This window comes from Scophthalmus maximus, chromosome 7 (assembly GCF_022379125.1).
Source record: "Scophthalmus maximus strain ysfricsl-2021 chromosome 7, ASM2237912v1, whole genome shotgun sequence".
Taxonomy (NCBI): Eukaryota; Metazoa; Chordata; class Actinopteri; order Pleuronectiformes; family Scophthalmidae; genus Scophthalmus; species Scophthalmus maximus.
The window spans coordinates 5,291,871-5,307,357 of NC_061521.1; the positions used below are offsets into that span (position 1 = coordinate 5,291,871).

Consider the following 15,487-nt stretch of genomic DNA (forward strand, 5'->3'; position numbering starts at 1 on the left):
AGACGAGGAGGAGCAGATGTCGACTGGACCACCGAAGAAAGAACATGTCGATCGGTCCATCGACTGAAGATGAGGAGCAGGCGTCGGCCAGACCACCTGGGGAACGTGTCGATCGGTCCTCCAATGGGCGACGAGGAGCAGCAGATGTCGACTGGACCACCGACGAAGAACGTGTCAATCGGTCCATCGACTGAAGATGAGGAGGAGCAGACGTCAGCCGGACCACCGACAGGGAACGTGTCGATCGGTCCATCAACTGAAGACGAGGAGGAGCAGACGTCGGCCAGACCACCGATGGGGAACGTGTCGATCGGTCCTTCGACTGGAGAGGAGGAGGGGCAGACGTCGACCGGACCACTGACGAAGAACGTGTTGATCGGTCCATCGACTGAAGATGAGGAGGAGCAGACGTCAGCCGGACCACCGACGGGGAACATGTCGATCAGCCCACCGACTGGGGACGAGGAGCAGATGTCGGCCGGACCACTGACGGGGAACGTGTCGATCGGTCCACCGACTGGGGATGAGGAGCAGACGTCGGCAGGACCACCAACGGAGAACGTGTCAATCGGTCCATCGACTGGCAACGTGGAGCAGACGAGGAGGAGCAGATGTCGACTGGACCACCGAAGAAAGAACGTGTCGATCGGTCCACCGACTGGGGACGAGGGGCAGACGTCGGGCGGACCACCAACGGAGAACGTGTCAATCGGTCCGTCGACTGGGGACGAGGAGCAGACGTCGGCTGGACCACCAACGGAGAACGTGTCGATCGGTCCATCGACTGGGGACGAGGAGCAGACGTCGGCCGGATCACCAACTGGGAACGTGTCAATCGGTCCATCAACTGAAGACGAGGAGGAGCAGACGTCGGCCAGACCACCGATGGGGAACGTGTCGATCGGTCCTCCGACGGGCGACGAGGAGGAGCAGATGTCGACTGGACCACCGACGAAGAACATGTCAATTGGTCCATCGACTGAAGATGAGGAGGAGCAGACGTCAGCCGGACCACCGACGGGGAACGTGTCGATCGGCCCACCGACTGGGGACGAGGAGCAGACGTCGATCGGCCCACCATCCGGGGACGTGGAGCAGGTGACGGTTGGACCACCAACGAGGAACACGCGGAATCGGCCCACCGTCCGGGGACGTGGAGCAGGTGACGGTCATACCACCGACGAGGGACACGTCGATCAGCCCACCGACTGGCGACGTGGAGGGGCATACGTCAACAGGACCACTGACGAGCGGCGCGTCGATCAGCCCACCGACTGGCAACGTGGATTGGCAGACGTCAACAGGACCACTGACGAGCGGGGCGTCGATCAATCCTTCGACTGGAGATGAGGAGGGGCAGACGTCGACCGGACCACCGACAAGGAACGCGTCGATCGGTCCTTCGACTGGAGAGGAGGAGGGGCAGACGTCGACCCGACCACTGACGAAGAACGTGTTGATCGGTCCATCGACTGAAGATGAGGAGGAGCAGACGTCAGCCGGACCACCGACGGGGAACATGTCGATCAGCCCACCGACTGGGGACGAGGAGCAGACGTCTGCCGGACCACTGACGGGGAACGTGTCGATCGGTCCACCGACTGGGGATGAGGAGCAGACGTCGGCAGGACCACCAACGGAGAACGTGTCAATCGGTCCATCGACTGGCAACGTGGAGCAGACGAGGAGGAGCAGATGTCGACTGGACCACCGAAGAAAGAACGTGTCGATCGGTCCATCGACTGAAGATGAGGAGCAGGCGTCGGCCAGACCACCTGGGGAACGTGTCGATCGGTCCTCCAATGGGCGACGAGGAGCAGCAGATGTCGACTGGACCACCGACGAAGAACGTGTCAATCGGTCCATCGACTGAAGATGAGGAGGAGCAGACGTCAGCCGGACCACCGACAGGGAACGTGTCGATCGGCCCACCGACTGGGGACGAGGGGCAGACGTCGGGCGGACCACCAACGGAGAACGTGTCAATCGGTCCGTCGACTGGGGACGAGGAGCAGACGTCGGCTGGACCACCAACGGAGAACGTGTCGATCGGTCCATCGACTGGGGACGAGGAGCAGACGTCGGCCGGACCACCAACTGGGAACGTGTCAATCGGTCCATCAACTGAAGACGAGGAGGAGCAGACGTCAGCCGGACCACCGACGGGGAACGTGTCGATCGGCCCACCGACTGGGGACATGGAGGACGGCTGGAGGTAAGCAAGCAGAAATCCCCGGAATTCTCGTATCATTTCATAAATCTCCTCAACCGAAACGCCACTCTTTGCCCTACCGACTGAGGACGAGGAGGAGCAGACGTCGGCTGAACCACCGACGGGGAACGTGTCGATTGGTCCTCCGACTGACGACGTGGAGACCGGCTGTACACACTGAACCCTGATGCTAGCAGGCCTGATGCCAGCCAACTGGGGTGCTGGCCGGATGGCACACCAGGAGGCTGGCCGGATGCTGGCAGGCCTGATGCTAGCCAACTGGGGTGCTTGCTGGATGCTAGCAGGCCTGATGCTAGCCAACTGGGGTGCTGGCTGGATGGCACACTGGGAGGCTGGCTGGGTGCTAGCAGGCCTGATGCTAGCCAACTGGGGTGCTCGCTGGAAGCTAACAGGACTGATGCCAGCCAAGTGGGGTGCTGGCTGGATGACACACTGGGAGGCTGGCTGGGAGTCCGGAGTATTCAAAAAGTCCTTGAGCCAGCCAGGCAACGAACTCCTCAACCAGGGCCTCTGGGAAACTTCCCTGAGTGCCCTGCGCAGACACCCTTCCTTGGATTCCCATCCTAAGTCCCTTGTAAATTGTCCATGAATACACGTAAGGGTGTAAATTAACACACGGAGATCGAAATCAAAAAAATCAGCTTCTGGGTCCATTTTGTGGTTGGTTCGTACTGTCAGGGTTGAGCAGGAACTGGACCCAAATGCAAAGGTGATGAAAAAAAGGATGTTTAATAATAAAACAAAAACCAGCATACAACTAAAGGTGTCCACCAAATGTAGCAAACAAACGATAATCCAAATACTGGAGCCAGGGGGAAAAAAATGCAAAAACAGACCGGGGCAAATAGCAGGAACAGACAGGAAAAGACCGAGCCAGACAACAAGAAAAAAACAGACGAACCAACACTGACAAAGGGAAGCACAGAGACTAAATACACACAAGGAGGGCAGGGCAAATTGAACACAGGTGAGACACATTAGGAACAGGTGCAGACAATCACAGGGGCAGGAGACACAGGACAGGAAGTGAAACAACACAAGGAACTAATTCAAAATGAAACAGGAAATGAAAACACAAGATCATGACAGATGGACAGTTACATGTGAGTGTTTCTGATGTCGTGTGGGTCGAGGTAGGCTGTGGATGACCAGCGCCCATGAATTTTTAATCATGTGATCCGGGATTCCCTGCTTGGAGGCGGAAGAAGACTAATATGGAATATGACTCGGGGGGAATTCCAGATCTGAGGAGGATCTGGCGTAGGTGATAATGGAACCAGAAACAAGTGGCGGCTTGGCCTGACTCTATGATGAATAGCGGGTCATGGGGTGAAGCCATGCTGGCTAGTCTTATGTTGACTTGGTCGCAGATAGGTTCGTATGGACTTGTGTATGAGTGTAGTCGAAAAAAGTAGATGGGTTGAGTCGGAGCGTACTGATTGGTCTTGCTGTGTTTGAGGTTAAAGATAAGCATATCGGGAAACATCCGGGAACAGATGGAAATGCCGGAGATGGTGATGTGTCCGTCCGGGTGGAAGTCGAGGGTAGTAGTAGTGAACTCTGAGCAGCGAGGAAACCGAAGAATGCCAGGAGGAACATGGATTCTAAGGCTTTATCTATCAGAGGGGTCAGATAGCCTGAGCGAAGGGTTCTGATGCAGCGTGAGAGGAGATCTAAGGTGAGTGGTGAGCGTTTAGGCTCTGGATGTGGTTCGGCTTTACGTAAACCTTTGAGAAGCATGCAGATGTGCGGGTGAGACGTAGCTTGGCATGGTGATCCCGAAGACAGTTTAAATAGGAAGTTTTTTCCACTGATGTAGACTCGTATAGTGGTGGTTTTGACAAAAAGAAAGGAATGGGCATAGGTGATGAAGTTGGAAATGGTCAATACGTCTTGTGACGGGAACGGGATGTTTAGAGAGGTGTGGAAAGCTTTGAAGCAGTTCCAACCAGTCAAATATGATGAAAGTGTGCAGGGAGCGATGCTGAAATGGTGGCCACATTTTCTAATTGTTGGGTTAGTTGAAGATGGTGGCTGAAAACGGTCGGACCGGAGTTGGAAGAGGGTCGGAGGCCAGCGCCAATTGTCTGAATTTCTGGAAGGAGAAACGAGAGAGTGAGTCAGGAGGTGTGACAAAAAGGATTGACCTTGGGGAATGATGCGGATTACAATTATAGGTGACCCAGCAGTGAGAAAAGTTGCTTTTTTGTGCAGCTGGAGGCCAGGAGGAAGTTGGAAATTAAGAGGGAGATCCGATTGATTTTCTTGGGGGGCAGGGATGCAAGGAGGGAGGCTGAGTTTTGGTTGATTCCGAGGAATTCCAGAGAGGTGCTGGGTGCTGCTGTCTACTCCATGGCGAGGGGGACACCGTGTTCTCTGAATGCTGTGGTGATAGTGGTAAGCCCGTGTGCTGGGGGTGAAGAAGGTGGGGTGACGGTAAGGAAGTCGTCCAGTAGGTGGATGATGAATGGGAGTTTGTAGGTCAAGATCCAGCATAGTGCTTCAGACAAAGAGTCGAAAATTTTTGGGCTGCTCTTACAACCGAAAATCAGATGCACTGCTAAAAAAGTAAGCGCCCTTCTAAAGGACACAGAAGAGGTGCCAGTAGTCGGGGTGGATGGGGAGGACCTTGAAAAGGGCTGGTGATGTCCACTTTTGAAAGCCAGGCTCCTTGGCCTGCGAGGGGAATGAGGTTGGTGGCGTGGTCGATGGTTGTGTATGCATGGAGAAGTTTGAGGTGGGAATTAGGCTGTTGATCCTTAGGTAAGTCTTTAAAAGTTTGCCTTTTTTGTCAGAGCATTGGAAAGGTATTTTTTGTCTGCAGAGTGCGGCTCTCAGCCGACCAATGGTCCAGTCTGCTATATTTAGCGGTGGAGAATGGCTTCAGTGTAGCTGAGTCGAGCTTGGGTCCTGTTTGCCTCGTCTGTCGTGCCGGCTCCTGGAGCGAGCCGGGGAGATTTCTCTGGGAGAAGGGTCGCCTGTGGGATGTCGGTGGTGAGGTCTTCCCCTGTCGGGCCAACAACGTTGGAATTCCTGAAGGATGAGCATTCTGGATGACCGGGTAGGTGTATTTCGGATCGTAAAAAAGGGGAATCTGGCGGGGGTGGGGGAGCTGTGGGTGGAGGAGACTCCGGAACTTTGGGGGGTTCAAGGTTGTCCTCGAAAGGGTCGCTGTCGGATGGGTTTCGCTGGAGTTCTAGGTCCATGCTGTTGGAGGTTCAAAGTTCGTCAGTCTGTGAGTGTCGCGCGACAACTGAGTCAAAGAGGGAGGAGACGGAACATGTGAGCTTAAATAGATTCTGTACGGAAATGATCAGAGTTTGAGGCGTGGCCCTTGTTCTCAAACTTAGTTAGTAAACTTCATCTCCCACTTGGTCAGAATGCTACAATGTCTCCTTTCACTGTTATGCAGATGACACAAAGATATACCTTCCACTCAGAGATTCACGAAGCCTAGCTGCTGTTTTAGCCTGTCTAGATGATGTGACCAGTGGGATGGCTCAAAACTACCTACAACTAAATCATTCCAAATCAGAAATCATTGTCTTCCACCCACCAAACCCCCCTACGTTTAACTCAATCAGCCTCAAGTTATCAAGCCTGTTGCCAGAAACCTTGGCGTATATATCAACTCTTCCCTAACCTTTGATACACATATTAAAAAAGTTGTTCAATCATGTTTTCCACCAGTTAAAAATCATCTCAAAAATCAAACCAGTGCTCTCACACCCCGACCTAGTAAAACTTAACCACACCCTCATTTTCTCCCGCCTAGACTACTGCAACTCCCTCCTCTCTGGTGTCAACAAAAAAATCCCTTGCCCGCCTCCAACTGGTCCAAAACTCTGCAGCTAGGCTTCTCACTGGTTTAAATAGAAGGTATCACACAACCCAGTTTTAGCTTCACTTCATTGGCTCCCCATCCATTTTAGAATTGATTTTAAGATTTTACAAATTACTTTTAAAGCACAGCTTGGTCTTGCTCCAAGCTACATGAATGAAATGCTGATCCCCTACAAGCCAGCTCGCAGCCTTTGATCCTCAGGTAAGTCTTTACTAGTTGTTCCAAAGGCGAGGCTCAAATGTAAGGGTGATCAAGCTTTTTCCATCAATGCCCCTTGACTTTCGAACAGCCTGCCTGAAGAAATAAGCCTGGCAGAGTCTGTGCCTTCTTCTAAGTCACTTTTAAAAACCCACTTTAATTTCTATAGACTTGCTTTTATGTGATGTCATCTTTTTATATTGTCTTTATAATATATATTTATTTTTTAATTCAGATGTGACCTGAAAACTATTATTTTTGGAATGCTGATTTTAATTGTCTGTGATTTACATGTTTTTGTGAAAGCACTTTGTGAAGCGACTTCTAAAAGGTACTATATAAATAAATAAAATTATTATTATTTTCCATGGTGGGACAACTCTGCTGTTCCCATTCCCTTCTACATTAGAGCACAAGATATACTGCATTTACCCATCAACTGTCTCTGATCAAACATGTATTTTAATATCAGCTGCTTCTTCTCTGTCAACTCGTTCAACTTATGCTAACAGAATGCCGAAAACTCAAAATACATCAGATCTTTATTTCGTTAGGACACAGGGGCATAAACAGGTTTCATCAAATTCACGAAATACTTTTCTTTTTAAATGAATAAATAAATTAATGATTAAATAAATAGTTTCTAGTTCAAACAATGATAGAAATTCAAAATGTCAGTGAATCCTTGAAGGATTTATCTCCTTAAACTCAAGTTGACTTAATCTGGAAGTATATGAAGTTAAGGTATAATTATGATAATTCTATACCTGCGTAAAATTCTCAGAGGCCCTGTTCAGACCTGTTAGTAACATGCATCTCAGGTAATCCTGAGTGGACAGCTCTCAGTATGTCAGTTCACACTTGGAATGTGTCTCCAGTGACCACCTGTGATTATTTCTCACTTCCCTAGTCCATATGCAAATAAACACGTATAGCCAGGGTGACTTTGACAGAAGGTGCGTCTGTACATCCAAAATGTGTTTGTGAGAGAGAGAGAGAGAGAGAGAGAGAGAGAAAGAGAGGGAGGGAGAGGGAGAGGGAGAGAGAGAGAGAGAGATTTTACTCATTTGAAATGGTAGAAAAAGATTTAAAAAACAAAGTGTCGGTCAGTGTTAATATTGTTGTGATCGTCACAAATAAATCGATGTGAGAAGCTGAGAAGAGAAAATATATTTTCAGTTCATTGAGACACTGTAGCAGGTCAGAGAACGTCAGCTGAGTAGGCGGTCCTTCATCGTAAGCAAGTACACATTCACCTTTCCACTGCTAAAGGGATCTGACCACGTGTCCCAGACAACCTCCTATGTAGTCAGAGTGATTATTCACACCTCTACTTGGAGTTGTTCATACCAGGTGTGAACAGGGCCTTAGTTGTGTCTGTCAGAGGGTCATACTAACTTTGCACTTTCCAATCCTGTTGTAGAAATGTGAAGAATATGATGTTTTTTTTCACAGTGTAAATAAATCTGTTCTGGACACTGACCACATAACAGCAAGTCAAAACAAATTTATACAAAGTGAGCTGTACCCAGAGTTCTTAGTAATATACATGTAACCCTGTATCACTCATTCTTTATTCCCATTGGGATGTACCCATACCTAAACAGTCTCTCTGTCAGGAAAAATAATATGATCCCAAACTCACAAAACACAACATTTTGCAGAATTTCTTTTGTTTTATACTAAGAGTATTCTAAAAATCCCTTTTGTTTTGCGTAACCAGCACTCAGCTCCTGTTGCGTTGAGGGACAATTTTGAAGGACACATTTTTACAATTATTTATTCAGCTTTGATTCAAAAATAGTTTTCTGTCATGTGTTCCATGCACTATGGGACATTTTTTACTTAAGGTTAAAATGTTCTCTTCCCTCCAGTATTGAATACTTGTTTCACCATTGACAAAAGCTGTCAATCATCTAGCTGTTGAGTGCATACACTGCTCTGAAATCAGAAGAACTATGATGGAAATTTTTGAGGTATTTTGTCCACACACACACACACACACACACACACACACACACACACACACACACACACACACACACACACACACACACACACACACACACACACACACACACACACACACACACACACACACACACACACACACACACACACACACCCCATCAGTCAGCTTTGTCCTTCTTCCTTGGTGTGACTTTACTTGCCACCGCAGATCCCACTGCTCCGACACTTCCTGTAACCACGGAGACACTCCCCTTGACCAGTCCTACACTGGCTGCTGGCACACTGGTCACAGCCGTCTTGGTGAGCTCAAAACTTTTAGTTCCTACCCATGCAACACCCCCTAGTGTTGCACCAACAACGTTTCGTGTCATACTGTACAGGCCGCCACCCACTCTCCACATGACTCTTCCTTCTGGCCTGGGGTGTTCCTTATCTGTGTCTGAGACAGAGACAGAGACAGACATTAAGACACTAGAGGATCCCTTATAAAACTGTAATCCCACTAGCAGATCAAATAAAAATCATTGTATCCAGCTGTCATTACATAAGACACTGCAGCTAGCATCCCTTGACCTTTTTGGCCCAGTAATGGCGAGTTCACACTACACGATTTTAAGCCCGATTTTAAACTTGCCGACGAATCCTGGAGTTACAGCAAGTCGGAGGAAAATCAGCGTGAAATTGGGCCACGCAAATCGGCATTTGATCGCTGTGTGAACTACCAACGATGCCATCAAAGTGATTCACCGAGGCCTCGCCGACGTTTTCAGATATCTAGCAATATCTGGACAAGTTGAGGAACCAGCGTAGAGAACCCATCTCTTGCAGTGTGAGCTGTGATGTGAGAGGCATTGAGTACTGTAGTACAATAGCACTCTTCTCCCATATTATCTGCCTTTGCCGTGTGTTGTGCATTTTCACTGCAACAAATGATGAGCGTAACCTCGAGCTGGCTTTGATGCGGAACCACATATTAACCCGTCAAGTTATATCTCTCTGTCCGCAGAGCGTCCGCTCAAACTACTTCCTGTTTCTGACCTGTCAACATAAGAGTATCCTGCAATATATTGAACAGTTTTATTTTTTACGTCTATTGTGAAAGTGACAAACAATTTCTGTTTCGGCGTGTATTGCATATTTTCCAGTGTCACTTCTTGCTTCTTTTCTAGAAAAACATGCTTTGGAGACTTCTCCCGGTGAAAGATCGTCGCGCGATCGCAGATGAGACACGTAGTGTGAACAGCACAACAACTGAAAGCCTGCCATTACAAGACAGCACGTCGTGTAGTATGAACGGTACAGCAATCTGATGACTTCTGAAAATCGTGTAGTGTGTCCAAGGCTTAAGACCACCATTTAAACAGCAGAATTTCAGAGCAACATCAAGTTATTTTAAAGGAATTACCATTAACTCCCCATCCCTCAATGTAAAACATTCCAGTTTTTAGTTGTTTTCACTGTTTTCACTTGTTTAGTGTTAATTTGACCTCATCTAGAATCCAGTGGACCTGGACGGCCCCGAACAGAGAGATAAGAGAGCAGAAGCACTGTCAGCAGCATGACACTCTACCACTTAACAAAACGAGCAGTGATACAGGTAATTTTTCCTGTACTTGGCAGTTGACACTTCATCTTCCTCAGAAAAACATGTTTGGCCCCTGTGATAATGTTCAGAGCTGATAGTGGCTCCATTGGATTCATTGGTATCGGCCATTTTGACAAACACACAGCTGTGGCTCAGGAGGTATCCACCAACCAGGAAGTCGGGGGTTCAATCCCCTGCTACTTGTGAACTACCATTTTGAAGCCTCATTTATTTTTTTCACCAGCGCCATCTTGTTGTTTTGAATACAGAAGTAACCATATTTGGAAGTTCGTGGGGTGTGCCTGACTGAGAGCTCGCCCGCTGCATGTCCATCTACACCCGCAAAACATACACTGATTGGACCGGTACCCCTATGCATACCGTGAACATCATGCTGTATTGAAGAAGACTTGAAACAACGATCCGGCTGGGACCCAGGAGCTGTGAGGATGTTGTTCCTCACCATGTGACTGTTCCTCTTGGGAGTAGGGGGGGATTCCCTCTTGTTCTTTGACCTCACATCTGTGATGGTTGTTGAAGTCAATAGGAGATAAGCAACTCTCCTCCTCCACTTCCTGCTGTGAAGTCACCACCTGAAAGACACCATGAACTGTTAATACTACAGAGCCCAAATAGTTCACCTTAATTCTGGAAAATAATTATGTACAATGTTACAGTAACAGTCCGTAACTGATAATTCTAAACAGAATTATTGCTCAGCTTTTTTGCGTTTATTGGTGCGATGGCTGGGCAGCAGCAACTATAAATATGTTGATATCTCTTTTTATTATTTTTTTTCTTGCAATTATTTTGGCATATTATTAAATAGACACACTTGACCCTTTGAAAGTCTTTAAAATGTTCAGCAATTAGTTAAAACTTTCAAACATTATTTTTTTTTTCAGTTTAAGTTTTAAATTCCATTCAGATCTTAAAGCTTATTGTGTAATGCCATGCAGCGATGCACTGTGAGCTGCAGCTAATAATAATTATGATAATGTTTGAATAATGTGATTAAAAACATATTGCTATCATTTTTATGCAAATGTGGGATAACAAACCATGTTTTTCAGTATGAACTCCCAGCACTTAAATCAGGGAACTTTAACCAATGAAGATATTTAAGATTTTTACTGTCACATTAGAAATCCACCCAACACAGTCACCAACGGTACCCACAGCAAAGAACGTTGCCGCCAGTAGTAAAAAAATATTTATTATTATATTAATTCTGTAAAGCATGCATATATATCATTCCAATTTTCAAACTACTTCAAAGGACAGCAGGCAACAAGTGAACCACCTGACCACTGATATGTCCTTTGTTATCCAGTCCTGAGCCTGGAGATGTAGAGTATGGTCTACTTTAAAGGGATATTTCAGTGATTTTGAAGCAGGGTTGAATGAGGAACTTACGCTTTAGTTTGCCGCCAGACAGCCGATTATTTTTGCACTTTTTTTTCATGCGTACTCCGGCCATGTATTACTACTCCAACTCACTGAATACTATGGTTCATAAAGGTATCCTCTTATGTCCACAGTGTATGGCATGTCTTTGTCACTTTCATATTCACTCATTTTTGTTTTCTTGTGTCTCTTGAATGAGCCACGGTACCTCTGAGTCAAACAGCTGATTTGCAGAGTGATTCGCAAGTAAGCTTGAAAACTAAAACAGTGAAAAAAATATATTATTTAGTGTACAATTGAACAGCTATTTTTTCTTTGGGTAAGCATTTAAAAATGTGGCAAGAAAGACATTTTTCGGTGGTCTCCTCTGAAACAGTAGGACTGACTTTCGCTACTTTCACTTCTCCAAACTCTAAAATGACAGCACTGATCACCATCATGATAACTATGCATAAGTACCTCATAAAACCCCACTTCAAAATCACTGAACTATCCCTTTAGGGTAGGCCAGACTTTACATCTCCAGGCTCATAGCATTAACATCAGCCCGCTGTTGTTGTTACTGCTTGCTTCTGGCTTTGTTGAGTATTACTTTACCTTTGCTTACTGGATTGGCCACTTTAGCAAAAAGGTTTATCAGGAGTGGAAAACAAAGGACATGCCAGTGGTCAGGTGGTTCACTTGTTGCCTGCTGTCCTGTGAAGCAGTTTGAAAATACGAATGAGATAAGCATGCTTTACAGAATTAATATAATAATAAATATTTTACATCTTTCAATAGTAGTGGTGGCGGCGTTCTTTGCTGTGGGTGGCATTGGCGACTGTGTTGGGTGGATTTCTTCTGTAACAGTAAAAATCTTAAATATCTTCATTAGTTAAAGTTCCATGATTTAAGTGCTGGGATTTCATACTGAAAAACATGATTTGGAATCCTACATTTGCATAAAAGTAATAAAATATGTTTATTATTTATTTATATGTATTATTATTTAACATTATCATCATTGCTCAGAATGCATCGTTGCATGACAAGCCATTTTTTAATTGCTATATTTATGTGAGAAATAATTATTTTGTGTTGCTTTATTGTTTAAAGAGCATGCCAACGCTTGTGTTTTATCGAACATCTTTTGGCATGTTCAAAAAAAAGGTAATATTACGCCTGCACAGCATCTAATGATGACGATCTTCATGAGCAGTCATTAGTTGCACCTCACAAACTAGTTCAGTTAGGGTTTAGTTGTTACTGCTGTGTGTTGTATTGACTCAAAATATGAATGTTAAATGTGCTTTGCATAAAACTGTGTTTGAACGGTTTTTCTACCATATTGTTGAAATAGGGAATTATGTCATGTTACAAATTTCAAGTTTCATCATCATTCTTTCCACTTAAGCACGACATTGAATGGGATGATAGAATACATAGTCTTAAATGTTCATGAAGTTGTTTTATCATCTCATCCTTTTTAATGTAATTTTGATTACATTATTGCCACAAAATTACAAATTCTAGTACTGCCATAATATTTGTCAGACTAATTAACCATACACGTGCTAACGATTAAACTCCTTCATGTTTTTCGCACAACGCAGCAGCAATGGGCAGCTCACGATGCTCACATTACCAGAGATCAGAGCAAGGAGTCTGGAACATGGGGAGCGCTCGTTTTGCATGAGGCTAAATTCTAGCGTGTAACATGCACGCACGCACACACACACACACACACACAAACAAACACACACACACACACACACACACAAGTGAGAGAGTGTGTGCGAGAGAGAGAGAGAGCACAATAAACAAACAAACGACTAAGAAAACGAAATCTACAATATACACAAAGGTATATCGTGAGCGCACACGGAGAGCACGGTGTGTTGACCTGACACACTGTAACGTTACAATATCAGCAGCTGTGTCTCTCCAGCTCCAGCTGTTGTCAGAAGAGGCTCAAATGAAACCAAGCACCCTCTCCTACCTTCATTCCGTCACCGTAGCTGCTGTTTAAACAGGTTTCTCCTCTGTAAGCATTTATCGCTCCTTCCTCTGTTGTTGTGCTGTCAAGTCAACCTGAGAGGGGAAGTGACGTCGTGTTGTTAACTGAGGGTGCTGGCAACCGTAATGAGGGTACTTGGCCGCACGGCGTCAGCACTTCGTCACTTCGGATTTCGTCTGACTGGCTAACTTGATACGTCAACGTGAATCGCAGATGAATGCAGGGGTGGGGTATAAAGAGACTGCCGGTAAAGTCACATGCAATATCTGCCACATTCAGAGAGAGGACATTTTGACTCTACAGTGCTGTTAGGGAAACAAATGGGGGGCGTCTGCCAGGAGTGTGAAAGGAAATCTACAAATATATTTCTTGTTTCTTGCTTTTTGATTTATGCCTCTTAAGCCCTTGTTCCTTATTTTAAAAATCATTTCTTCTCTAAGATGGGCCAAATGATTCAGAAATGATTGTGAATATATAACTACCTTCATTTATAAATGTACTTTCATAAAACCATTCGGCTTTGTCTTTTTTCTGCTTGAAATGTTCTCCCTTGGGCAGTGGATGTTTATATGCAGTGTGTCTGGTGGACACTGGTTGATTTGAATTGGAAACAGTTTTTCTCACCTCACTGCCAGACTTATTCTCCTCCTTGATTTAACTAGATTAATGAAAATTTTAAGACTGAATGGGAGACTAATTACAAAACCTCATTAAATGGCTTATCCCTGGGATGTGCTGGGGTTTGACACACCATTAATAACACGTTCCCATTCAATACAAGCTACAACCTGTGACCCTGAATATAAAAGATAAAATGTAACTTTTGTGACATCACTACAGCAAATTGTTGCTCTTGAATTGGGCTGCATTAGACCATGTAGACATTGATGATATTGTTACTTTAGAGCGGTCGCTTGCCCAGACCAGACAGTGACCGAAGCTGGACATCTGCCTTTACACCTGTGTCTTTTTTAAACTTTGACATATTGGCAAATCCTTTCCTGGTGTCACGAGCAGGAACGCAGGAACCAAATGCAGAGGTGCACTTAACGTAGTCTTCTTTTCTTTAAATAGAAAAGAAAACAAACTTACGATGTTTCACACAAAAAAACAAAATCCAACTAAAAGGTCTACACGACATGTAGCAAACCGATAAACTGAAAAAAACTAGAGCCAGGGGCAAAAGGACAAACTGTGGCAAAACAACAGAAGCCGACCAGGGAACATAACAGGAGCAGACATCACAGGACAGACTGGGGAAAAACAACAGACGATCTGACACAGGGAAGCACAGAGACTAAATACACACACGGTGGGCAGGGCAAATTGAACATAGGTGAGACACATTAGGAACAGGTGCAGACAATCACAGGGGCAGGAGAAAAACAGAGTGAACAGACACGAGCCAGGGAAACAGGAGGTACAAAAACGAATTCAAAATAAAACAGGAAATACAAAACACAAGATCATGACACCTGGAGTGTTTTGCTCTGTACTGCTCCATCATCTCCTACTCTCTTCTCTCTTTCCTTAAACTCCATTTAGGTTTATGTTACAGCAAAATAAGACATCAGTGAGTGAATTTAGAAAACCTCACCAGCTCTTCACTTCAATGTTTGCTATCAATTTCAATACAATTGATGAGTTCCTATATGTTCAAATTTATGTTTTCAATAAAAAAAACTCATTTATTAAAACATGAATTAGAACATACATATATGTGAAATGAAATAATTGATGGAGTGGATGCTGATTCAGGAAGAGAGAAACCGTGGATTTCTTAAGCAGAAGTATTTATTATAATATTGAGGAGTCTTACGGTTCGCTACACAGATCAACAGGTTCACAGTGTTTGGCGTCCCAAGATAGTCTGCCTATCTCCAGTCTCTGTGGTGTATTTAGCTTTGAGCAATGTCATCATCTTCCCGCGACTATGACACCCCAAGAGAGACTTCAGCTGCTCACTGATTGTTTCGGCTTGCCATAGATAAGATGGTGCCTGAGTTTCTCAGGGAGGATAGACAAAATTCCAGGATGATATGTATACTTTTCAAGGAAAACATTTTCAAGGTCGACAAAAATACTTTTTTTTTTTAATGAAAGTAGATAGCCTATAGAATTAAAGGTTGTCACTGCCCTGGCCGAGGTTAGTGCTTTTCTTCTCTATGCCCCCCCCTCTTGTGACCACAGTTTCCGCAACACCTACAGCAATTCTTCAAGGGAGAAAGACCTAGGGCCCTACAGACCGTTGAT

The 15,487-nt window shown here is 45.4% G+C and overlaps 1 protein-coding gene across 2 annotated transcripts; it reads right to left on the bottom strand.

Annotated features, from left to right (window-relative positions):
• Window positions 1-6,799: 6,799 nt before the first annotated feature.
• zgc:101566 (Transmembrane protein 263-B-like) lies at window positions 6,800-13,343 on the bottom strand. Of its 2 annotated transcripts, XM_035643207.2 has the most exons (4): window positions 13,217-13,321; window positions 11,836-11,934; window positions 10,213-10,424; window positions 6,800-8,685 (listed from the first exon to the last, which is right to left on the bottom strand). In XM_035643207.2, exons 3-4 carry the CDS (start codon window positions 10,295-10,297, stop codon window positions 8,405-8,407), a joined length of 366 nt encoding a protein of 121 aa, XP_035499100.1. In that variant the 5' UTR covers window positions 10,298-10,424; window positions 11,836-11,934; window positions 13,217-13,321; the 3' UTR covers window positions 6,800-8,404. The 2 variants fall into 2 exon arrangements, with proteins under 2 accessions (XP_035499100.1, XP_035499099.1); XM_035643206.2 differs by lacking the exon at window positions 11,836-11,934 and having other exon boundaries at window positions 10,295-10,424; window positions 13,217-13,343.
• Window positions 13,344-15,487: the final 2,144 nt, after the last annotated feature.

Coding starts and splice junctions, on each gene's coding strand:
- zgc:101566 (XM_035643206.2), bottom strand. Junction 8,686..10,294: donor CCAAGAGGAACAGTCACATG/GTGAGGAACAAC, acceptor TCTCTGTCTCAG/ACACAGATAAGGAACACCCC.